At 38.7% G+C, this 26,714-nt stretch overlaps 1 protein-coding gene across 1 annotated transcript in view; it reads left to right on the forward strand.

Annotated features, from left to right (window-relative positions):
* cables2b (Cdk5 and Abl enzyme substrate 2b) overlaps positions 1-26,714 on the forward strand; it is a 41,162-nt gene that overhangs the window by 6,607 nt on the left and 7,841 nt on the right. Inside the window, exons 2-6 of the mRNA XM_053482098.1 lie at positions 8,274-8,366; positions 14,107-14,184; positions 18,247-18,355; positions 18,539-18,692; positions 25,359-25,453. Of these exons, the coding sequence (XP_053338073.1) occupies positions 8,274-8,366; positions 14,107-14,184; positions 18,247-18,355; positions 18,539-18,692; positions 25,359-25,453 (529 nt within the window). The remainder of the gene's footprint in view (positions 1-8,273; positions 8,367-14,106; positions 14,185-18,246; positions 18,356-18,538; positions 18,693-25,358; positions 25,454-26,714) is intronic.

Below are 26,714 nucleotides of genomic sequence, written 5' to 3' on the forward strand. Positions count from 1 at the left end.
AAATACTAGAGCTGTAGACGGATAAGGAACCAGACTCGTAGGTTAAGTAAGCAAATACTCATGTAAAATGAGATGGCATTTGACGGCATGAACTCTATACTGTAATTTATTTATTAAACTAAAATATAACTTTTTTAATTTCTTTTAGCTAATTCTTTTTATATTAAATAGCTATATTAAACTAGGTTTGCCTGTTTTCATCGTTAATGCCAGGTCAAATTAGCACTAGCTCATCCTTATATCATCCATATATTGAATATTTACAGATTTTATTATTATTATTATTATTATTATTATTATTATTATTATTGATTAATAATCATTATCAATCTATGTAGCCTTTGTGATCATCTGAAAGTTTGAAGTAAATCATTTTTTGCATGAAAACTTGATATGTAAATGTATTTCCTCAGGAAAGAAATAACCACATTTACTTTTTAATATTTGAATAGATTTTCATTCAGCAGTGTTTTTACTTTCATTTCACATTTTTATGCTGGAAACTTTAACTTTTAATTGCGTATGATTTTGAAACATTGTTTTCCTCTATGCAAAGTTCAGAGTATAATTTCTCAGTACGTTGTAGCTTAGTATCAAATGTATCTCTTAAGTTAATTAATTATAATGGTTTTCTCTGTGTCCCCTAGAAGTCATGGATGTTGGTATGTACAGTACCAGTCAAAAGTTTGGACACACAATGGGTTTTTTGTTGCTGTTCTTGTTTAGTGATTTATTTTTAAAACTATGAAATTTCAGAACTATAAAATAGCACATATGGCAGTGGGTAATTAAGTAACAACAACAGTCAGTTGTTATTTTAGGACAAGAAGTTCAGCTGTTCTGGAATAGTGCTTGCAAGAACAGTATTGTTAAGTGCATTTGTAAAACCCATTGTTATGAAGGCTTTACAGAGTATAAGTAGCAGACACATCTCAATATCAATTGTTGAGGATTTACAGTAAACTTAACTCAAGACAAAGAATCAACCTGAATCAAGCCTCTATATAAACATAGTAATCAAACCTAACAAGGCGCATGTGAATACAATTAGGGCTGCGTTTCAGCTATTATGTAAATATGTCGGCTTCCACGGAGTGTGTTGATGCTTTGTTCCCGATTTTGCCGGTGCATGGTGTAATATGAGACTTTTCCCCAAAAAATCTGAACTTGATTGTCCGACGTTTGGTATTGCTTTAAAGAATCGACTAGTAAAATAGTGCTCTGTGCAATGTGCTGAAGTGGAATGGCTTACCACAGCGTTCATACCACACACGTGTACAAAACCTAAATGATGTAGAGTTAGAGTTTGAGAACTGAAATGTTACAATAAGTGATTAATGTACGAGCCTTTCTGAGAGAAAGCGCAGTTTATATTATTCAGAGGTTTTCGGGGAAAGAGGCAAAGCTGGGTGCCAGGGTGTTTTTGTTTGTTTTCTTTTATAAATATATAATTTCCTATATAAATTCTTTCTCCACAAGGCCGCTGGGCTTATTAATCCTTGACATTACTTTTTTTGTGGAATAAATATTTTTGAAGAAAACGCTTGAATAAAGGATTGAAGGGTTTGCTTCTTTTAAGTTAATAAAAGAATTAATCTTCCAACCAGAAAATCACTAGATTACTCACTCACTCATCATCTACACCGCTTAATCCTGTATGCAGAGTCGCGGGGGGCCTGGAGCCTTCCCAAGGAGACTTAGGGCACGAGGACAGGCACACCATGGACAGGGTGCCAATCCATCACAGGGAACACGCATACACACACACACACACACTCATTTACACACTACAGGCAACTTGGGAACGCCAATTAGACTAACCTGCTGGTCCTTGGGCTGTGGGAGGAGGTTGGAATCGAGCCTGGCCGGGAATCGAACCCAGAACCTGGAGGTGCAAGCGGCTGTGCTAACCACAACACCACCGTGCTGTCTTATCACTAGATTAACCCTGAAAAATTAATCATTAGACTCATCGACTATGTGAGGGTGGGGAAAAACCCTCGATTGATTACTCGGTAAAAGGACAAAACTAATCGTTACAGTAGGTGCAGTCCTAAATACAAATAGGACCACATGACTCATAAAGGGCAAGCTGTGAAGAAGAAACAAGCATCAACATAAGAAACTTACTAAACATAAAAGTTAAACACAAAAACAATTGGACAGTACAGGAATATTATAACAAATAGCAACTTCTACAACAGTCTCTGACGCTTCGCAAATGGTGCTACTGAAATCCAGGTAAACCAGGAGGACAAAAATAACTTGTCCTAACAGCTTGAGCTTTTTTTTTTTTTTTTTTAATGGACAGTCTCCCTAAACTTGCAGTCCATTGGTGATTCCTAGCCTGGGGCTCTTTAATGTTCCACTTTGTCACTCTGTTGTTTCGACCTTGTAGCGTGGTTGTGATAATCCAGTCTGAATCCCGAGCTGAAGCTGCCAGTGCAGCACTCACATTAGCTGACACACTGCAGTTGTAAAATCAGACCATATGTCCTGTGACCCAGCATGCTGTGCGTGCTAATGCCAAGCCAGACAAGGATTAGCAGAGAGCATTTAATCCAATGATGTAACTAGGGACTGTTACAGCTGTCCAGCTACTAGTTCTGACTTATTCAGAAGTCGGAAAGTTGGAGAAGTACAGATATAATAGACCTGTGATAAGGAGAGTGGATTATCCTTAATTGGTCTAAAATGATATCGAAGTTAAGGTGAATGTATAAAGTCAGTACAACAGAATGAAGAGAAGGCCTTGTAACGAAAGCTCACCTTTGATCAACAGAAAAAGAAAAAAAAGACCTATTATCGATATGAAAAGATGATCCTTAAAGAAAATAACTGAACTTGTGAAACTAGTTAAACCGCTACGTGGATCAAATACGGTACGTAAGCATTGATGGTTATTAAGGGTGCTGTACACATGTCTCTGCAAGCATAACATACTGTAGTCTATTATCTTATGTTGAGGAAAGACGCTTTAATATCTTTACCATTAAACACCAGGGTTGTAGGGTTCTGTCTGACAGTTCTGTGTTTTTCAGATAATAAGTCATAAAGATTTGGATCTTCAGTAGGTAGAACGCAGATAGTGGCTTTGTAATAAACACTCAACATCCAGTTTCTTAGGAGTACCTGTACACCTGCACGTTCATGCAGTTATTCAGTCAGCTCCTCATGTGGCCACAGCATAACACATAAAGGTCAAGAGTTTCAGTTAATGTTCATCAGAATGGGAAGAAATGTGACCCGTGGTGTGGTTCTCCGTACCAGCTGGACCAGATGGGAGTCGGGATTTCAGAAAGTGCTGATGTCCTGGGATTTTCTCACACACACAAACACACACGCCTCCTGTGAGCAGACTAAAACACTTTGCTGATAAGCAAGATTAGAGGAAACTGACCAGATGGGACAGTACAGGAGGATCTATAGTCTATAATAATTCAAATGATCACTCTTTACAACCTTGGTGAGCAGAAGAGCATCTATCAAAGAAACTCCTCACTCCAGCAGCTCCAGCGGCCGCACAAACGGACTGGAATGTAGCGTTTTCCTTGTCGCTGTTAGCGCAGCTGACATGCTGATCGTGGAATGTTACACTACTGCACCGTAACTTTTAGTCCATGTTGCGTTCACTGTGCATCTTTGCACCATCCAAGATCTATGTTTATTATTGCACTACTGGAATGATACCCAGTTTATTCTAATACTACTAATATGTATAACGTGTTGAGCATTTTGTCTTCTTGACATGCTGTCTTCACTAAACAATGCGTCCCCTGCTGTACTGTGTTTTACCGGGTATACTCTGTCCTTATTTCAAACTGCACCTTCTTTACATTAATCACACGCACCCTTGTACATATGAACCTACACCCTCATTAATCACATTATTTATTGTAAATATGTCTGGTTAGATTAGGTTTAACTTTGTTGTCATTTTACTTTGCACAATGATGATAAAGTTGTATCTCTTGTAATCTGAAGTTTTGTGTCAGTCAAGAGTACATCAAAGTTTGTGTGTGCTGATATGATTTTCTGCTCACCACTATTTTAAAGTGATAGTTTTGAGTTACTGTATGCGTCCTGGCAGCTTGAAGCAATCTGGCTGTTTTTTTTTTTTGTTTGTTTTTGTTTGTTTTCTCTATATCGTGTAAATTTTTGAACAGTTAGTTAAAAGTCATCAGGTTTCAACATCCATGGCGTGATCAGAGTCACATAGATCACGGTTTTGCTTGAGTCTGATGTTGGATGTGAACATTCCCTAACATTTGAATACTTTGTGGTGTCTGGAACACAAAGTAACAGGAGTGAATCTGAATGTTCCTGATTTCAGAGATACTTGTGGTCGTTTTTGTTTTGCTTCTGCTCTCCTTTTTCCCCTACGTTTTTAGCTTCCAGCTCATTTACTGCGGATAACCGTAATTTTCATTACTGCACATGGCACCAGGTCACCGTAAATTAAGGACAGATGAGAGGCCTGAGGTTGCTCTCAGTTTTATACAGAGCAGATCTTGTTGCTCCACATCGCTAGCTAAAGCCTAGGCCAAAAATGTAAATCTCTGTAAATCTTAAAAGCAATTGCAACATTGTGATAAACAGACTGGAAAAGAATTAGGGATTAGACTGAGGGATTAATACTTTGCTTCACGGCTACTCTGTATTTAAGTGCTTGAATCGTTTTACTTCCTGTTTGAATATCATCGTTCATTTTATAAAACTGCTTAGATGAAGTAAATTGTCCACACCTACTGTTTTGTAACTGTGATTATTCTGCAAGAACATAAACAACTTGAGTCACTGTATAATTTAGGATACATTTCACATAGGTGTAGAAGTGCAAAGTGTTCTAGTGGTTCACATTAGTAAATTCCTTCAGTGAAACATATCCTTTTTTTTCCCCCGAGTGGGTATAAAAATTCGTCAACCTTATAAATTAACACATTCGGTTGCTTTGCAGCCTGAAATGAAGACACACAGTTTTTGTTTTATCCAGCAAAACAACTTTTAACACTGTAGTGAAAGAAACAGTATAACATCAACATGTCAGAAAAAAAATATAAAAAACCAGAATCACTGATATGGATAAGGATCAGACACACCCAGCATGACTTGTAAACTCAATCAGGTGGAGCTGATCTCCTTTTCAGTGGCTCATTAAACTGTGATGAGCTGTGGTCAGTTTGATTATCTCAGCATGACAGCCTGAAGCCTTGCACTCTCTGGTAGTGCAACCCGAAGCAAACACTCAGCTATGGGTGGCAAGGCACCGTCAAAAGATCTCCAAAATGCCTTTAGGATCTTTGAGGAAAATCTGCTGCCCTCTGCCAGAAAGTCTATAAGAAGAAGGTTTACCTTCCAACATGACAATAACCCAAAGCACACGGCGAAACTGACCACACAGTGGTTGAAAGGAGGAAAACAGTCTCGTGGCCTAGTCAGAGCCCAGACTTCAAACCCATTGAAAATCTGTGGAAGGACTTTAAGACTGTGTACAGTACGTTACATAGTTGATCATGACATTGAGCTATTATAGATTAAAAAAATTTAACGGGAAATCACTTACCACAGTGTGTTTAAAATCATTTGATGCTGGATGCTGGTCACTTGGAACTTAATCAATAAAGTATTTATTTAAAAAAAATTATATACAGTGAGGTCAATAAGTATTTGATCACCCTGTGATTTCTCCTACTTAGAAATCATGGAGTGGTCGACAATTTATTTGTGAATTACTGTGTCAAATAAGTATTGATACCCCATGTATCTACTTAGACTTTGGCTGATTGTGGGGTGCACAGGTGTCTTTATGACAGCTAACGGCCTCAAATAGGTGCTACTAATTTAGACTCATGAGCAGAGTGTAGCTGGACTATTCAAAAGCCAAATAACAGGTCTTTAAGGGTCAGAAATCTGGCTGATAAGCAAGTAATACATAACTTATTTGACACAGTAATTCACAAATAACTTGTTATAAATTATACAATGTAATTTCCGGATTATTATTATTTTTTTAGATTCGGTCTCTCACAGTGGAAATGCACCTATGCTGAAAATTGTAGACCCCTCCATGATTTCTGAGCAAGGGAACCTGCTCGGCCATTTATCTCTCTCTGGACCTCCGACTCTGAGAGGTTACACCATCACTCTGGAATCGAACTCGCGATCTCTGGATGATAGGGCATTCTAACGGTTTTTATCAATTATTTTCAAACCAAGAAGTGGCAAAAATAGTCAATTTTGTCAAATAGTTAATTATTATGATAATGTTAGTGTGATATAATAACATGCTTTACCTTAATCGTAAAATATAATATTGCTGAAGAAAGTATTTAAAATAAATGTACTTATCCATGGAAATTGAACGCATTACATAATATAGAACGACTTTTATATACTATTCTACAGAATGAACAAGTCAGCTAACACTGGCTAGCTAAGATATACAATCTGGTTAAATGGAAATCGGTTGCCTTAACGGTAGTCTCGCAGAGTAGAGATGTGTGTGCTGGACCCACGGCTGAACGTAGGAGGTGTTCTTAACACTCTGCACTTCTCCACATGCCATAAACAACTCGAGCTAGATACAGTGGTTTCCAAAAGTCTGGGACTTAACTGACATTTTTTTTTTTTTTATTATTTTATTTTAAATTAGTAATCAAAAAAATGTTTTAATTGTACAATTTTGAAGAAAGTTAAGAAGTGTTCAAGATCATGAATATTTCCTGTTCTTCACTACTTAAAGGTTTCTATTTAAATATGAGCAGAGTTGTAATATAGACCATGTACTGCTTTGTCTCATGCGTGATCTCTTCTATTAAAGCACATGTCCTGGTGACACTCTAATAGATTCGATCTAAAATAAATCAGACGTTTTTGTACAAACTTGTGAAGTCAATGCTGCAGTGCACACAGTCATTAAAAAGAAGGGACTTACCAAGTACTAAAAAACTTTGAAATTCATGTAAGTTTCAAAAGCACCTTCTACACAGCCAGTTCGGTGCAGTTGTGAAATGTGAAAGCCACAGAGGCGGAATTGGGTGATGTATTTGCGCCTTTAGGCTGAGAACGGAGGTACTGTAATCAGAGATGAAACATGATCTGTGTAAAAGGGAGAGCACCTAGTTATGAAGCAGGGGTCTAACATCCTGAGATGTGTGCTGTGTGTATATCAGCCACTCTACTGTCAAAACTGTAGTGAAACACAACACAACACACAACACTGAACTAAATGATCAGCAGAGAACAAGACAGATCAGACTGATTTTTGTTTAATTGCATAAAAAAACAATTTAAATGTTTCCAACTGACAGAACTGCGCTAAACTTACGCATCTTAGCTCATTATCACATGTAAGATGTAAAAAATATCATCCTATTCCAGCAAATCCCACCTTCTGCATGAATGCTTAGATCTTTACTGCCCATGAAATGTGAGCCAGTCCTAGAGCACAAAGGCAAGACTTAGACCCGGGATGTTTGTAGTTAAAGACCATGGCAGTCAAAAAGGACAGAGAATTGAGGTGTCAGCGAGGTCTGTAGAGCCCCAGAGTAGAGCATTTCAGTTAGTGAGTATTGTACACAGCTAGCAGTATGTGCGGTACTTCCGACAGATATATGTCATACTAGACACTTCTTCTGAATCAAGGACACCAGCGTGGAAATAGTGTTCTAGGTGGCATGTTGATTACTTTTTTCTTTTCTTTTCTTTCTTTTCTGTGAAAAAAAGAGAAAAAAATTCTTTACTAGTCTTAAAGTTTTTTGATTCCACTTTGTGTATTTTGTTTGTGTACATCCTCGTGCTCTCTCAGTGTCTCTAATTGGCTCTCTGCTTCCGACAGTCACTGTGCGGTTGGTCGTTATTTCTGCCTAATGGTCTGGCCAATAATTGGTGTACCTGAGCTGGTGCATGGTGCACGTAAATTTCTAACCACTTATAACCTGACAAAAAGTGTAAATTACTGACTGTGCAACAGGTTAGGAAATAGTGGAGTCCAATGCATAAAGGCCTGTGTGAATGAGGAGTGTAACGCTTTAGGGTGTGTTACAGGATAAAACCGTGAGGGAAAGAAACAATGTGCTGTAAGGACAAAGATTTTTTTTTCTGGGATGGCGGCCAGAACTGCCATGTACTTAATTAACTAATGAATACAACACAGCATTTACTTATTTATTTATCCATTTTAACCGAGTCTGACTATGTATTGCTTATATGTATTTATTCTTACAAATGTTTGTCTTTATCTTTGTTTCTTATTTTCTTTCTTTCTGCTTTAGGACCCGAAACCTGTCAGGTTCTCACTGGCCACGCTCCTTGAAGAAAGTTCACTTTATCAAGAACATGAGACAGTACGACACCAGAGGCAGCAGGTGTGTGTGTGTGTGTTGGTGGGGTCCTTGTTATTTCCCTTTATTGCAGGTTTTGTGCCATTATGACATAAGTCTCTGGGTAGATATCAGTGTTTGGGCGTGGCCATGCGAAGTGCCCGAGAGCGAGGTAAGTGTGCAAAGGCACACACAGGAGGTAAACATGGCTAATTAGTGTGTGTTGCCATGAGAAAAGTGGAGAGCACAATGAGCAATGAGGGCGAGAATCAGCAGTAAGGCTTGTGGGTGTGAAGATCCTTTGGGGAAAAACTGGAAGTAAAAACCCGACTCATAGCAACACTCAGTCAGTAGATATACACATTATTCACAAATCGGCTACGCCCCCACCAGCTCCCTTTCTACCTGTGATTCTAGTGACTGTTATTGCTTGAGTTAAGAGTGAAATGTTCCCACACTTCAGAGATTACACACACATACTCGCTTCACTGCATTAAGCCTAACACCTATACATCACTGCATTCCCAGTTCGAGAATCAAGCATGATGACGTCATCAACTAATTAACACTTAAATTTGTCGGCAAGTCATTTGATTAGCAATTTAAGCTGACAACATCGATTAATCCTTGCAGTCCTTGTTGAGAAGCAGGTAACCAAAGCTGCTAGAGATGGGGGAAAAAATCGTTTTATGTATAGTGATTATTTTGTGTAGCATTACATCTCCATGTATCCAAAATTTTATATGTATATTTTTTGATGTACGTTTGCATTTGAGGTGGTAAAATGTTGCAGTTCCTCCATAATCCTACAGGTGGTGCATGAAACACTGTTCACGCAGCACAACATCCTGTATAGTCGGCTAATTATTTGCTACATTGTTTATAATTGCAACAAAATCTTTAACAAATATATGACCTCTGAATATTTAAAACATTTTCAATTACTTACGGTATCACAATAAAAAAACGACTTGGCACTTATAATATCATTAATTCAATGCAATTTTATTTATGTAGCGCTTTTAACAATGGTCATTGTCTCAAAGCAGCTTCACAAAATGGAAAGAAAATTCATGGAATTGTGTATGAGTGAGAAAAAATGTGTTTAGATAATAATGAGATTGTCCCTGATGAGCAAGCCAGGAGTGTCGGCGACGGTGGCAAGGAAAAACTCCCTGAGATGGCAGTAGGAATAAACCTTGAGAGGAACCAGACTCAACAGGGGGAACCCATCCTTATTTAAGTGATAAGGGATAACAGGTCATTATTGGGTCATCTGGTCATTCCTGCCTCTAATAACCACATCATTGTCGCATTGTGCATCATATAAGATAAATACAATATGTGCCTTTAGAAAGCCTGGGTTCGTCCACAGTTTAACCCCACATAGGCAGTACCAAACAGATAGTGCAGTACTGTAGCCACGTAGGCTTGCCTTGTCTGTGCAACAGTTAAAGTGGGGAAAAAAAAAACGCAAAGCTACTGGAGCCGACATGCTTCACGCCAGGGGCTATAGACGAGTTTTTTTTATCTTAAAGAAAAAAAAAATCTCAAAAAAGGATCTCATAATTGTGCATCAGTAAGTCATAGTTATAAGTTCTCTGATTAATTATTTTCCTTGTGTGAATCCAGTGTGCTTTCATAAACTTCCAGGAAGACTTATAAGTGTGAGTGTATACGAGTGTGTAATTTTCTGAAAAAACAATTTAAAGAAAACGTGGACAATGATGTCTTTCTGTTCTCATTGTAAATTTTCACTTCTCTCTCTGCGTGTTTCTGTTACGTTTGCTTGTGTGTGTGTGTGTTCGTGTGTGTGTGTTCGTGTGTGTGTGTTCGTGTGTGTGTTCGCGTGTCGTTGCTGATGTTGTTATTAAAATAGTTCATCATTATTGTTTATTATCAGTTTAATAGGTGAGGGGTCGTCGCCCCGGGCACTGACGACACACTCACACCTGTGCTTGACATCAGCTCGGTTCTGTTCTAGTAAACAGCAAGCGATGACAGATATGACGGGCGCTGTCAGCATCAGGTCACTTAGATGCTTATTTTGAGCATACTTTGTGTACACAATAGCACATCTGGAAATGCTTGGGAGTTATCTGGCAAGCTACAGATGTGTTGATATGTACATTTAGAAGTATTAGGACAGCAAGGCCAACTCTTTTGTTTTAGCTATACTCGCTAAAGCAGTGCTTCTCAAAGTCCAGGCTCCAGTCCAGATACAGACCGCACGGCAGGTCAGTCTAGATGTAAATGTAATAAAGTGTATGTCTCCTACTTTAAAATAAAACATGGTACACATATTAATAAAGTGCTAGTTTTGTAATCTGGAGGTTGTTACAGCAATCCTGGCCCAGATTAAGATTAATCATAATTGTTTCATGGCAGCACTCACAGCCGGTGTTCTAGAAATTCGCCCTAGCTGTGAGTTCGAGGGTCAGCTAGCAGGGGGCTTTTCAAAAATTAGCGAGTTAGCAAACAGCATATGTCAGTAAACATCTTGATATACTCCATGTGTATGGAGTACACATATCTGTCTATCAACCACACCTTTTTTGCCAAAGTTTAGGCAGCTGGCTCAAGTCACACTGTTGCGTTTCTCAGATTGTGCAGGCTGCTTGTATTTTGTTTTATTCACATATCTCCTTTTGCGTGTTCAGCTGTGTTATTTAAAATGAACACGCTTGACAAGCACACTCACAATGCCAACGTGACGCTAATGCGTTTTTCATGTGCGTCGTCATGCAGCGAGCTTCTTGTAGTTATGTCGCAATGACGCCACGGAAGCACAAGCTCGCGAGCACTTTGGAAAGAAGTAGAAAGCGGCGTTTTATTCACTTTCTAGACTTGACGTGAACAGTCTCTTAGGGCACCTTGTAACTTGTACAGTGTGTTGTTGCGATGTTGTTTAAGGTCTGGTTGTTTAATCGATTTATTTAGTCATCAAATAAATGCCAACAAATACACCATGGTGTGTTCACGCATTCTCTTGTCAACAAAAAAACTTGTAAATTTTGTAATGTTAAACGTTGGAGCTATTTAGGTTTACAAGCAACAATTTGAAGGCAGTGCCATTACTTTTGCACTAACTTGGAGCAGATTTTTAATCTTTCTGTCACTTGAATGTATGAAAGGGTTGAATTAATTTGTTTTAGACCTTCTTAAATTTCTTGCTTGGAAGTTATCAACAAGTTTAATAAAAACCATTTGCTTATCACCAACCTTTGACCTTGAATAGAAATCAGATCCAAACCTGCACTAAAGACATTTCAAAAGATTAATATGAGGTGATCTATCTGAATTCCATATATTTACATCTGCATGTGTTAAACAGCTTACTTGATTGGACCTTTTTTTTTTTTTAACCCGCCCATTTTTCAACTGTTAAAAAACATTGGACGATGTGACTGATGGGTGTCAGTCCAAGTGTGCTCTGTTAGACTACATAATAGCTCCCAGTGTCATGTCCTGAATTTTGCCTGTGAAGACTGCATTTTTTGTTAAAAAGGATAAACTAGCATAAAGACCACAAAGATCTCTGCAGGAGAAAAAACAAGTTGTTTTGACAGGAAGAATAGTTGCTCCAACCAGACGACAAACAGGTCAGCCTAGGCAAGTAACAGCTGATGATTACAGTTCTCACAGTGTTTCACAGGATGCACACCACTCATTAACAGTAAGAATCAGGAGATCAGAAGAAATACGGAGATGAGCCATAAAAAGTTCTGGAACCAAGGTGAACCTCCAAAAAAGGGAGAAGGCAAAGTGTGGCCAAAGAAAGCACCTGCTCACAATCCAAAAGTTGAGTGGAGGTTGATCACTGGTCGAGTTTCCATGACTTACTACTTGAACAGGCTCACTAATCTTTATTACTGATGTAACTCATGGTGAGAGCAAAAGAATGGCTAAATTGAAGGGCTACAGCAAAATCTTGAAGAAGTAAATCTACTTCTTCATCGTGCAAAACGACCCAAAAACACACTGATAACATTAAAGGACTTCATCCAGAGAAAAAAGGGAAAATATTATAGATTAAGAAAAGTCTATCACCAGATGTTAAACCTAGTTCTACGAGACTGAAATAAGGCAACCCTAACACGACTAAAAGAAGCTGTGGTAGAAGCCTGGCAAAGCAACACAATAGAAGAATGCGACAGTTTGCCCGTGTCAGCGGGTTGCTGGCCTGATGCAGTTACCACATGAAAGTGCGGTGCAACCATATTTGAATTCTATTTGTTCCTATACTTTTAGCACATCTATAAATATCATAAAATGAAAGCAGAAATTCTGATCGTGTGTATCTGTCGTTATTATGTCAAGGCTTCTGTACTGTATTTGTTTTTCTAATACGTATGTGGCATGCTATTCAATTGTACATAAATTGACCGGAAAAAAAAACAAGAAGTACTTAATAGAAGTTATAGAAGCACTGGTAACACGCAATATCCAGGAAATTTGCAAACTGAATAACAATTATTATATATTATATACCAGTAAACTGGTTTCAGAATTATGGGCACACAAGGCTCATCTATGCTTGTGGGGACCAAAGGCTAGCGTGTCCAGGCTGGCCATGATAGAAAGGGATCAGAACACCCAGTGCACCACAGCTTTCTGTGTGTGGAGCTTAGCAGGAAAAGAGTTCAGTGTTGATGACCTGGCCTCAAAATTCTCCAGATCACAATCGTGCATCCATGGAATGTGCTGGACAAACAAGTCTGGTGCACGGAGGCCCCACCTGGCAACTTTTAAAGGATTTTCTGCTAACATTCTGGTACCAGCACACCTTTACAGGTCTTGTGGATCAGAACTGTTTTTATGCAACAAGAGGAACTTAGGTGGTTTAAATGGTAATGGGTTCAATGTTATGACTGATCAGTGTATAAAGTACAATATGATGATCATATCTGTACTGCAATGTATTTAGGCAATGCAGTATGCCATGCCTTAGGGCATTCTGTATTTTTTCTTTTTCTAACAAGAAAATCAAGACAAGAATCTCAGTAACTGCTTTCTTAGATGTTGATTTTTAACTCCCCCTCAGTTCATGTAATAAATGTACATTATTAGTTCTGTATTTATGAAAAGCCTTATTTTGCATGCATTGATAAGATCCAAAATGTCAGTAGGTAGTGAGTATTTATGTCTTATTGCTGAGAATATTCATGTCTGGTTAGTTCATGTGCGGGGCGAGAGGGAATGGAGGAATGGGACAGTATTTTGGGGTAGACATGGCAGGAATCTGGATGCAGTGTTATGGCCTTTTTCTGCCCTAACTCTGCTCTTCCTCCAGCTGAGGAGCGACAGTTCTGTTTATTAAAGCCTCATTATAAACAGTCCCGCAGTGCCATCAGCCCCTCCGCTCCACTGATTTTTCCCAGGCTTCAGCTTTTTATAACTTTCTCATATTTGGAGGCAAAAAGGAGAGCCGAGCTGGTAAGGACCGATGGGATGATAAAAAAGTTTCCACTGGCTGGTACGCAAATCAATGAAGTCTGCATCTGATCGGCCTAGTGTACTACACTTTGCATGCGATGGGGGGCCCAAGTACAATTAAATCGGTCACCGCAATCGCAGTAAGCAGACAGGAGGAAGGACAGAGCGATGCAACGAGATAGAGTTCTGGTCCACCAGGTGGACTGCAATATAATCCATGCCAGGGTTGAGAAGAAAAGTCCCTATGATATTAAGAATTTATGTTCGGTCGCACATTGAAATAGAAAAGGTGAAGTGTGTGTGTGTGTGTGTGAGTGTGTGTTCTAATGTGTGTTTTTGTGTTTCACAGGATCGTGCTTATCTGTGCCAAGAGATCACTATGTGCTGCGTTTTCTGTGCTGCCATATGGAGAGAGTTTCTACATAAGGTACCCAAGATCAACAGTATTTTTTATCTAGCAGCCAAACTAATTTATCGAATCTCTGTGATCTTTTCTTTCCCTTTTTTTTTCTTGATGCCACAAAGTTGAGTCACCGCTTTCCCATATTCGACATCACTGTGATCTCTGTTCCTGCCATTTTCTGTTCTTTGCCCTGTTTCTCCTGGGACTTTCATGTAGTTCATGATAAAATACCAGACAGAGACAGAGAGAGGAAGAGAGAGAGAGAGAGAATGCGTGTTAGACGCACAGTGTTCAGGATGTATCGCTTCCTCTAGGGGATTAATGATATGACTGGATGACGAGGCAGGCGGCAAATTTAGGCTTGGAATCAGTTTCCCACAAATAGTCTGGACCCAGACTGTGACCTTACTTGCATTCCCACCATCCCCTTGACATGTCCTCCCATGATCCTAAGAATGCAGGGAAACTTCACAGTCTCTTCACATTATATTAAAGGGCTAAAAGAAAAGTTAAGCCTTGCTTGAAAGGAAGCGGTGTGTGAACTGTATCCGAGAAGTCCTGATGGGTTAATGGAGAATGGATGTGAGAATGGACAGGTGTTTAATGACATAACACAGACGATGGTGATGAAGACAGCCCCAGTGTTAAGCAGGCTGATTCAGGTCAGTTTCCTAAGCGCATCTGTTAGTGCGTAAAGAGCTGCTATTTGTAGAGGGCTAAGTCTGAACAGAGAGACTGTGACAGAGCGAAGACCGTGATGGAGGACCACGTTATTTAAAGGAGTTAGGTGTCCAAAGGACTGAAAAAGGAATCACAACCTGATGTGTGGGAGGTGAGCCAGCCAGGATGTATTGTGAATGTTATCGATGAAGGTCTGTCTACTTTTTTCAGCCCGGGAGCTTTTAAGAGACACAACCTACGCCACTTCATTTTCTGTCCGATTCTGTTTCATCTTTTCTTTCATCTCACATCCATTGAAACCATAGACTAGGAGTTGCCCAAGCTGTTGTATCCAGTGACACCCTAGCTGTATATAAAATTCACAGAGTCTCTCAGTACAGAGTACAACAGTATTTTGCCATGTTTACATTATTTGCAGGCCTACATGGTCTGAGCTATTCAGGGATAAACCTCATTCCAGTCTCAGTCAAACAGAATAATCAATTATAAGTGCTCAGTAATAAATAAAATTAAGCTGCTAATGATGGGTTGTATTTTCCACACCTTTAATAATATTAAAATATTCACCAGTTGCTTTAGCTGAACATAGGTTTCAGACATATGCAAGTGTAAACTGACATCATAATTTAGACTAGTTTACAGATTTTTAAATATATATATAATTCTAAGAGTAAAGTGCAGGCACTGTCAAAATAAAACTGCTAAAATGCCATACATGATACATTTTCCTGTTTTTTAGCACATTTAAAAATCGATCAAGTAAACAGTAAATCTGCATTTCTCCGCAAGCTTTCAAAAAATGTGGAATTTCAGAAAACACTTCATTATTTCTTGGACTACCTTTTGCACACTATTTTTTCAATAAGCTTGAGCAATGTAACAACATTTATTTTTGTTAAGAATTACATCAGTTTCTCTCCAAGATCTTGTATTGTTGATTCTCACTGGGGTTAGGGTCTGGACTTAATAAATGTGTGAAAATTATGTCTAATAATCCCTATACCACTGCTGAATATACTAGACCTGACCAACTGAAGCAACCACAGATTATTTCACAGCTCCCACAGACCTTGGATGGTAGGCACTAGACTTAATGGGCACACCACTTCATTAGCCTGTCTTCTGTGCCCATCAGGGTAAATCTGGAATCATCAGACCACATACACTGAAGCCTTTTTTCCTGATGTGTGGTTTTCTTAAGGCTTAACAGCTATTTAGGGGTAGCTCATTGGACATTGGACTACGGTTCGGAAGATCCCAGGTTCAAACCCCACAACCACCAAGTTGCCACTGTTGGGCCCTTGAGCAAGGCCCTTAACCCTCAACTGCTCAGATGTGTAATGAGATAAAAATGTAAGTCGCTCTGAATAGGAGCGTCTGCCAAATGCCTAAATGTAAATGTATTTAGTCCCAATCGCTTTAGTTCTGTTTCCATTGTGCATGTGGTAATGCCATTACTTTCACTATGAAACATAGCCGTAAGTTTTTTAATTTATTTATTTATTTTTTTAATGATTTTATTTCATTTTTCTTTCACTACTGTCACAGGTTTTATTAACGCATTGGACAGTTCTTAACCCAGTTTTAGTAGTTTCAGCCTTGGTTGTTTTCTTTGCTTGATGCCGGCCAATAATCTGACCCTTCCGAAATCTTTGCCATGATATGTTTCTTTTTACAAGTTTTTTTTTTTTTTTTTTTAAGAAACAAGAAACTCACTGCATCAGTTAGGGTTAAATAACGTATGTGCTTAGGGTTTGCTGGTGGTGACTTTTTTTCACAATAACTATTTAGACTGCTCCATTAATAATATATTATAAAGATAGAGAATGTCAAGTAGCAGAATAGAACATGCGCTTATCAATTATGAATAAGAATTCGCTTAATTATAAAACGTTTTTATACCTTGCTACAGTGATGCAGTAAACACCTTAATTTTTTTTTGTTTTTCCCAGCTAATGCGGCATGTTATATTAAACAACTCAGTTCATTTGTTTTATATAAAACTTTTATAGCGATTTTACAAAATTAAAAAAATATGAAAATTAATTTAAAAAGTGTGAGGAAATGTGTATAAATCATAATTATCAGATATGTCAGATGAGAGAGCCATGGGCAGAAGTATTCTATTGTTCTATTGTCGTCCCTGAGATGAAAATAGGATAAACCTACAAATACAACTTGCGATTTGAGAAAAGGCAATTCACCGAGGAGGAAAGAGCAGTGCACATGAACGATGTACATCCCCTGCATCAGCACTGCAGTATTTGCTTTTAGCCTGTTTCACATGCTTTCTAAATTTCTTTGTGTTGTGTGTTTTTGGTGCTAAAAGCATAAAATCTGTTTAAATGCCGACTTATTACTGTATTTGAAAACTAAGCAATGTCAGCATGGCTGTGATGTGCTTGTAGGCACGAGGGCACGACTACTGTGCTGGAGGCATTATAGTCATGCTGATATCCAGCAAGCAGCACAACATTAAGTGTGATATATTGCTTTTATACAACAATTCCACAAACACGGTTTACTATGAAGTAGGGCTGAAACAATTTTTCAAGAAAAGTTTTATTGCTCAATCTTAACATACTTCTAGTGTGGTTCTAGTATATCTAGCTACAGTCCGGTTTAAAGAACTAAAACAGTAATTTAAAGGCCAAATTAGAATTGTAGGATTGACCGCCGTAAATGAGGAAGGGAATGGTCGAGTTGTATGACTGAATCGTTCACTAATCTCTGGCCTGACTGATGAATAAATAGTTATTTGTTTTTCACAGTGTGCGTTTGACCAATAAGTGTGACTCATATAGCATCAGGGGTTGTTGTTAATAAGTAAATAAGTGATTTAATGCAAATGTCCATAAATGTGCAATGCGCACATATGGTTTAGTCCTAGTTAAATGTCCCCTCGTGTTAAGCCATATACCAAGACTCGTAGAATGTCTCTCATCCAATCAAATCACTTGGTTGGAAGTAACTGTTCTGTATCATATACTTTATCACCATTCTCAATAACCAACATGGACCTTACACACACTTAAGTAAAGTCATACACTCAGCAGTGTGTTCATAAATCTAAGCATTTTTTATGTTTTCCAGTGAAGTATTGTTCATTGAGTTGCCCCTTCCCTTGCCTTTTGTGGGTTTTTGTAGTAAAACTCAGTCGAAGGAGAGAAATGCGTTAGCTTAAGACCATGGATGGCATTACCTGTCTGTCTGAGTGTATTACTGATTGGCTGCAGAAGATTGTTACCTGTAATGTCCCTTGTGATTAATAAAATATTTATCTATTTATTGCAAAGTTATATTTAACTGTGACATGAATGTAGTAAAGCTCCTTTCTCTCACACACACACATACTCTCTCTCTCTCTCTCTCTCTCTCTCTCTCTCTCTCTCTCTGTCTCGTCAGTGATCCAGCACTTAGCACCCCCAGGCGGCGGCACTCATCTGGGGGAATTTCCACCACCCTAGAGATGCTCCCTGGCCTGGAGGGGGTGGAGCTTGGCATGTATGGCAGGGTAAGAGCTTCAAGTCTCGCTGGATTATTTCAGCTTTCCATTAAGCTAATAGACCTGTCAGTGTGTGTGTGTTTAATGATACATATAATTGACACTGATCATTATGCCAATTAAACTCGTGAAAAACCCAGTGGAGGTCAAAATAACAGACAAAAATGTCCAAATTGTGTGTGTGTGTTTCAGACGGTCTCTTATGCCCAGTTTCTGTACCCCACTAATGCACTGGTTCGTGAGAAGCCACCAGAAATCTCTCTGCAGAGGCCCTACTCGAGGAACAGCATCCCATGCAGCAGCTACCCTCCATCCCGCCTCAACAGCACTGTAGGCTTTGACTTGGGTATGACTTGTACATGGACACTAATACACACACAAACACACACATACATATACCCTTTTCAACAATCTGCTCATAAAGGCATGCTTCATTTCTGCTCTACTGGCAGTCATAATGATTTATGATTGGAATATCCTGTCACCCAGATGTGCTCTGGTTCTCCTTTGAGTCTGCTTCCTTTTCAAGTTTCTGTAAAGCTGCTTAAAATTAAACTGTTAAATACTTTGTACAAATAGAACGTTTTTCCCCATTCCCACTGTCATGGTGCCGGAGCTGGGGGGTTTAATTAAGAGTACTTTAAATACACTCCCTGCCTGGGCAAATTAAGTCAAAATAAGTCAGATAATTGCACTAACCGGTGCACTGAATCGTGTCAAATTTTTGGACCGGGAAAGTTGGAATATGTCTACTGTGGTCATGGAAAAGTTAAATAATTGGCCTGCATCAAGCAAAGAGACAAGTGAGGTGATTACTGGATTATTGGAACTGGGTTAAGAACTGTCCAACACTTTACTGAAATTTTGACACATTATTATTATTATTATTATTATTTTTCTTATTATTACACAGCATTGAACCGATAACTGCAGAAGAAATGTGGTTGAAAAAATTATAAAAATAACCATCATTGAAGATCACTTAAAATCTTGGTGAGGCTGCATTGTAAAACGTAATGCAATGTGACGAGAACTCACAGGATTGGGACTAAACTTTTGAATTCAGTTTTATTTGTATAGCGCTTTTAACAATTGTCATTGTCGCAAAGCAGCTTAACACAATTAAAGGAATGATATACATCAAAATGATCAGATAGTCCCTGATGAACAAGCCAAAGGCAACAGTGGCAAGGAAAATCACCCAGAGATGGCAATAGGAAGAAACTATGAGAGGAACCAGACTCAACAGGAAACCCAACCTCGGGTTTTGGGTGATGACGGATAGCTGTGGAACTAAACAGCTGTGAGAAAACCGCTCGGTGGGTATAATCTAAAAAAAAGGCTTCAATTTGCCAGGGAATATTAAATTTTGAACTTAGGGGCTAGAGAAAAAGCCATATGGTCTGGTGAGTTAAGGTTGAGTCTGATTAAGGGTAAGAAGGGCATGAAGACATGAAGCAATGCACCTAGTGGAAGACATGAAGCAATGCACCTAGTGGAAGACATGAAGCAATGCACCTAGTGGAAGACATGGAGCAATGCACCTAGTGGAAGACATGAAGCAATGCACCTAGTGGAAGACATGAAGCAATGCACCTAGTGGAAGACATGGAGCAATGCACCTAGTGGAAGACATGAAGCAATGCACCTAGTGGAAGACATGAAGCAATGCACCTAGTGGCCACTGAACAAGCCTTCGGAAGCAGCCTGGGGTTGCTTCAGTTGGTCAGGTCTGCTCTCAGTATCATTATGCGGCAGCTGAATGATCAGATTATCCCATCAATGCATGTTTTCATTCCTGATGGTACAAGCATATTTCAGGACTCTGAGAGCATGAGGCATCATCTTTACACATGAACTGGCCATAACCCCATTAAATGTAATTTGGGAAACACTATGGAGTAGCACACCTTTAATGTCATCTAAAGACCTCATCAAAAGTGCGACCTTTTTGCATAGGCAATGTATGTCATCACTACTTTTTTATTTTTAATAATTCCTGGCATTTTTCATAATTCACTTTATGTAGATGATGATAATAGGTTCTTGTAGTCAGTTGCAATTGGCTTTACTGCAGCTGGTCTCTTTTCACACCCCTGTGTCGTGTTTGTAATATAATAACTTTAAGTAACTTGATGTAAGGTGTTGAGGATCACATTATGATACTCAAGCCTCTCGTATTAATGGGTGTTGGTTCCAAAACCGAAAAGGTTAACTTAAAGTTAAAAGGTTAATTTCCATCCCTAAACTCTTTAAGCACTTATGCATAATCATTGTAGCTAATTGCTACAGGTCTGCTAAATATGGGTATAATAGTGATCACTATGATGTCTGAAGAATCCAAATGAAGGCTGCATTAAACACACACACACACACAAACACACACACAAAACAATATCACAGAGAGGGTTTAAAATAGCCCTAAAAGTGCTAAGTGACTCACTGAATGTGAAAGGAAGTGGCAATGAACACGCTGCAGCTGGCCATTAATAATAATCTTTAAGGGACGTGTGTGTGTGTGTGTGTGTGTGTGTGTGTGTGTGTGGGTGTGTGTGTGTGTGTGTGTGTGTGTGTGTGTGTTACGTTGTTTTGTTATTCAGTGTGTCTGTCATTAACCGAGCTCTTATTGCTCACTGCATCCTGTTGCCTAATTTAGCAACTTTTCATCAATTGTATTGCCATCTGTGTGTTAGTGTGGTGAGGCCGGGAAACATATTTGGCTGGACTGTGTATACGAAGGTTTAAATACATTCAACATGTAAAAATGAGATTTTAGAGAAATATTATTCTGCATAACAAGGTTGGCAAGGGAAATTTGGTGATATTAATTTAATCAATTAATAATTATATATGTAGGACTTTTAACAATGAAATATGTAAATTCAAGATTTAGAGGAACTAGATGCAAAAGGAAATCCATCCTTTATCTGGGTGAATCTAAATAGTATGATTATAAACAACTCCTTTCTATATGTAACTGTTTGCTATATTGTCAAAAAGTGCTATTGTATAACCATTAAATTCATTATAGAAGTTTTATATACTTACATCATGTATCTAGTTTTAACATAAAGTTTTTACTATTGGAGACTTTCTGCAAAACTGTTCTTAAGCTAACACAGCAATTGTAGTTTCAAGCCCTGAAAGCAAAATGTTTCTCAAAGTGATGAGAACTCCAACAAGGACGGGGACATTAAGGTGGATCAGGCAGCTCTCTTGATCAGAAGGGGTCAGGATTAGTATCTCAGAAGTGCCGTGTGCTTGTCAGAATTAAAAGACATCCAGTTTTTAAGGCCTTTTATTTCTTAAATTTGATAAACTGTGTCTCTCATCTGGCTGAAATATATACAACTGTGTGTCATCATTATTAGAGTTTACGTATAATTTTTATACATAGAGGAAAAAAAGCCTTGAGCCTAAAACAGAACCATGCAGAACACCAAACCTTACCATAAGCATGCATAGAGCACCGTTTACATAAACAAACAATTAGTGATCAATTTAACCTACAAGACTTTAACCATGGCTGTCTTTGTGCTATGATAAAGCTAAATCCATATTGTTACTCTTTATGAATCCTATATTCGCAACATAACTGCTGTGTTACAACTTTTTTTTAGGATATAAAGCCGAGATTTAATATTGGTCTGTATTTTTACAGTTATTTATTAATTTATCTTGCTTTTAATTAATAGTCAGTTTCAGTTTTTTTTTTCTTTTTTAATTTTGTCACTAAAATATCTTAAAGTCATCCGTTCTAAATATTAATGATGTGCATGTTTCTCTGATGGTCTTATTTCTAAGTAATTTTTCTACATACTGTATATATTTCTTTATTCATCCATCTTCAACCGCTTATCCAAAGTTGATCATGGGGGTAGTAGTTCCAGCAGGGAACTCCAAACATCCCTTTTCCCAGCCACCTCAGCTAACTCTGACTGGGGAATCCTGAGGCGTTCTCAGACCAGTGTGGAGATACAATCTCTCCATCTAGTCCTTGGTCTGGCCCGTGATCTCCTTCCAGCCGGACGTGCCAAGAACACCTCCCTAGGGGGCGTCCTGGTGACATCCTTACTAGTTGCCTGAACCACCTCAACTGACTCCTTTCCACGCAAAGGAGTAGCGGCTCTACTTTGAGTTTTTCACGGATGACTGAGCTTCTCATGTTATCTCTAAGAAAAAAAGCCAGCTACCCTTCTAAGAAAACCCATTTCGGCCACTTGTATTCCATCTTGTCCTTTCGGTCATGACCCAACGCTCATGACCATAGGTGAGGGTTGGAACGAAGATCGACTGGTAGATTTGGAGCTTTGCCCTTTGGTTCAATTCTCTTTTCGTCACAACAGTGCGGTAAAGCGACTGCAACCGAAGTGACTGCCCCGCTGCTCTGTTTCTATGGCCAACCTCACGTCCTAATGTTCCATCAATTGTAAACAAGACACAGAAATATTTAAACTCCTTCACTTGGGGTAATGACTCGCTAGACAATCCCATTAGTTTCCTGCTGAGAACCATGGCCACAGATTTTGAAGGTGCTGATCCTCATCACTACCGTTTCACACTCAGCTGCACACCAATCCAATGTCCTTTGAGCCCGCCGTTACTTTGCAACTACTTCTAGAGTCCCCTGGGATAACATATCCCTGAAGGACTCCTTTTTCAGTCGGACAGCTTCCCTAACCACAGGTGTCCACCCCACAGTATACCAGACATCGAGTGTTGTTCGAGGGTTACAGCTGTTTGAGGGTTGGCGTCCCTTAAGGCAAGAACCTTAAGCTCACAGCTGCAGCTTCAGCAATAGAAGCTATGAACATGGACCACTTTGATTTAATGTCCCCAGCTCCTACAGGGATGCTGGAAAAGCTCTGCTAGAGGTGGGAGTTGAAGGCCTCTTGAACAGGGGCCTCCTCTAGATGTTCCTTATTCACCGCACAAGAGTTTTCCCCCCCATGGTCCTCATGCGCAGAGGGTTGACCCTCTCATCCACTGGAGTAAACTCCAACATTGTGGCACTCAACCGGGGACTCGTGAGTATCCCCACACCCGTCTGGCGCCTCACACCCTGGGCAACTACGGAGAAGAACAAAGTCCAACCCCTATCCAGGAGTATGGATCCAGAGCTAAAGCTGTGCATTAAGGTAAGCCCCATCAGATCTAACTGATAACGCTCTACCTCCTGCACAAGCTCCGGCTCCTTCCCCTACAGAGATGTGAAGTTCCACAACCCCAGAGCCTGGGTCTGGCACGTCGAGGCCCTGTATATATTTCTGTAATATATATCAATCTAGCAGCTTTTCTGCGCCTCAGGAGGCTCTCCTTTTATGTTTTAAATACTGCCAATTTTGTCTGATTCCCTTTAGGTTATAATTTTTAAACGGTCAGTTATAAGGTTTGTGAGGACATTAATCCAGGATGTCTGGTATACTGTAAGGAACTTTAGCTATACTGCAGAGTCATCACTCTTTCACTCTGCTAATCTGCTAATGCCAAATTTCTAATTCTAACCAGACTTCCTCATACAGAAACTCAATTGCTCTTCTTCTCTAACCCTTTCCAGAGTCTGTATAAGTTTTTCTAATGTTACAAACTTTAACATGAGAGTGCTAAAGAATAGGCGATCTTATAAAGCGACTATTATCTAATCATACTACAGTCAAAAACTGAACAAGCTAAATGTTTGACATTTTATATTAGTTTAGTTGAAGTATTTATAGATGATTCTACTATTTGCTTTCTAAAGTGTTCTTTAGAAAAATAAAAATTCAGCAGAAGTAAAAATGAAATATGCAACAAAATAAAATGATGCGGAACTACTGAGAAAAACACAAGAAACAATATAGATTTACCGTAGATCTAAGAGCATTTTGGATTAAAAACTTTTTTTTAATTTTATTTGCTGTTTAAAAAGATGTATCTATTAGATAGTTGTTGTTGTTTTCTTTTGTTATTCATTCTAATCTTAAGAAGGATTTGTAAGTCCGAAACTACTCTGCTGTAATATTGAGCGTCCAAATTGCATCATATCTGGTTTCATAGAACAGATCTCAAATGCTAAGTATTTTTGTTTTTGTTTGTTTCATTTGGCCTTACTGCAGGGTCTGGACATTAAATCTCGTGCAGGCCACCAGTTGGGTGTCTATGTTTTTTGCACCATTGTGTTAGGGGCATTTGTTTAATGTTATCCTGGTGTCTTGTAGTCAGTGTTGTTCTGATGTCATTTAATCAGTATAATAATATTACAAAAAACTAATACCAATGTTATCCCATTTGTTATGTTGCCAACAGCACAACTTTTTAAAAACCAAAAAATTTGTTATTACAGATTACATTTTAAGGCTGTCATCATTTTCTGCTTCCAGTTTTTAAAATTCAGTTTTTTTATTCTATTAACAAAACCGGCTGACTCAGGCTCAAGGCAGAGTTTCTAGTGGTACCTAAAACGTGAGTCTACCTCGAAAAAAAAGCTGCATGAACCAAATCTGACATCCAATTTCAAATCTGAAATGAGACATTCATTGGTGCAAACATCCAAATTGTTTAATATACAATTTTACTTTATATTTAATCAGTGTCATCTGTTTACAGTTTGTATTTGCTACAAGGGTTTAGTTTGTGTACATGATCAGGAGTGTACATATAAGCGCATCCTCATGCAAAGCGTGCTAAATTATTTTCATTGCATTAAAACATAAACTTCAAAATTTTAAATGCGAAAATATGGTAAAGCAAAAGTAATAAATGAGGATCAAAATCCAGGAAAAAGAGCTGACTGACTATGAATATTAATCAAGCCTATGTGTGTGTGTATGTGTGTGTGTGTGTGTGTGTGTGTGTGTGTGTATGTGTGTATGTGTGTATGTGTGTATGTGTGTATGTGTGTATGTGTGTATGTGTGTGTATGTGTATGTGTATGTGTGTGTGTGTGTGTGTGTGTATGTGTATGTGTATGTGTGTGTGTGTGTGTGTGTGTGTGTGTGTGTGTGTGTGTGTGTGTGTGTGTGTGATTTTGCAGGTCTGGATGATGCTGATTATGACCCCAACCTGCTAAGTGACCCTCAGTGGCCTTGTGGGAAGCACAAGAGAGTTCTGATCTTTGCCTCATATATGGTATGATGATAAAAACCAGACTTATGAAATATCTTGCCTTTTATGTTAAATTACACGAGAGCTACACTGTTATTGTGAGTCAGCGACACTGTCTTTTTCCTCTTATATTGTTCTGTAGGAAGGGATTAGTGTATGACATGTCTGTCAGTGATTTATTACAGTGTCTGTGTGGAGGCCAGATTCAGGTTCATCCATGATCTTCTGCTAATCCTTCTCTGGGGCTGGGCTGGGGAGGGGGTGCTGTCAGTAATAACTTTGTCACTTAGGGCCAGGGAGCGTTGGACAGCTGTGTTCCCTTAATACTGTAAATTAAATCTACATTGAAAATCCAACACCAGTGCCTGACTTCACTACTGAAAATATCGTTCACACAGGTTTGCTTGTGATTTTTAATTAAAAGCCTTTTTATTGTAGAGTGGGTCTTTATAGAATCAGAATGTGGAGCGAGTCTGAAAATTGATGTTGAAAAAAGACATCAAATTAAACTTTTGACCATATAGTACACATTTTATGAATATCATTTTGTTGGGACACAATGTTTGCTTGACACCAGGTCAATAAATTAGTGCACTCAAAAAAACAAAACAAAAAAAGCAGAGACTGAATACTGCTGGAAACTTTAGGTACTCCTTTTCAGCTATCCATAAAGTCTCTCAGCCCTTGACTGAAAAACTAAGTTGATAAAGGCACAAAAATATGTTCTGTTGTTGTATCCCATATTGTAGATCCACTTCATCCTGTATCCCTACACAATTCTGTACAAAAACAGTGTTCTGGATTGTGAAGTTTAGTGAGAGACATATAGTTTCAGTTGGCACAGAAAGACATTTTGCTTCCTCTCACTGTGGCTCACTGTAAAATTTTGTCTGTAATACAGTTAAAAATGATACAACTGTGGGACATTTTAGAAATAACTGCTCAGTTGTGTCCTTTTTTCAGTTTGGAGATCAAGTTGTATGAAAGTATTGACTTTGTTGACTGCATAGGCTATGGAACTGGGGATGAAAATTGATTCAGTTTTGCATATTCAGCTTTTTTTTTGGTTTGATTGGCCGTGAATCTTAAGTGTGGCGCAACAGAAACATATTTTGGTGTTACATTATCCGAAATCACACTCGTTAAAAGCCTTTGCCTTTTTCTCCAAACTTTGTGAGCGAATTAGTTTCAAACTCGCTTATTAAACACGCTTACACCGGTCTCAAAACACCATGAGTGTGAATTAGTAAAAAAAAAAAATCACACGCTCACTGTTAAGTTGTGT

Source organism: Clarias gariepinus, chromosome 22 (genome assembly GCF_024256425.1).
Source record: "Clarias gariepinus isolate MV-2021 ecotype Netherlands chromosome 22, CGAR_prim_01v2, whole genome shotgun sequence".
NCBI lineage: Eukaryota > Metazoa > Chordata > Actinopteri > Siluriformes > Clariidae > Clarias > Clarias gariepinus.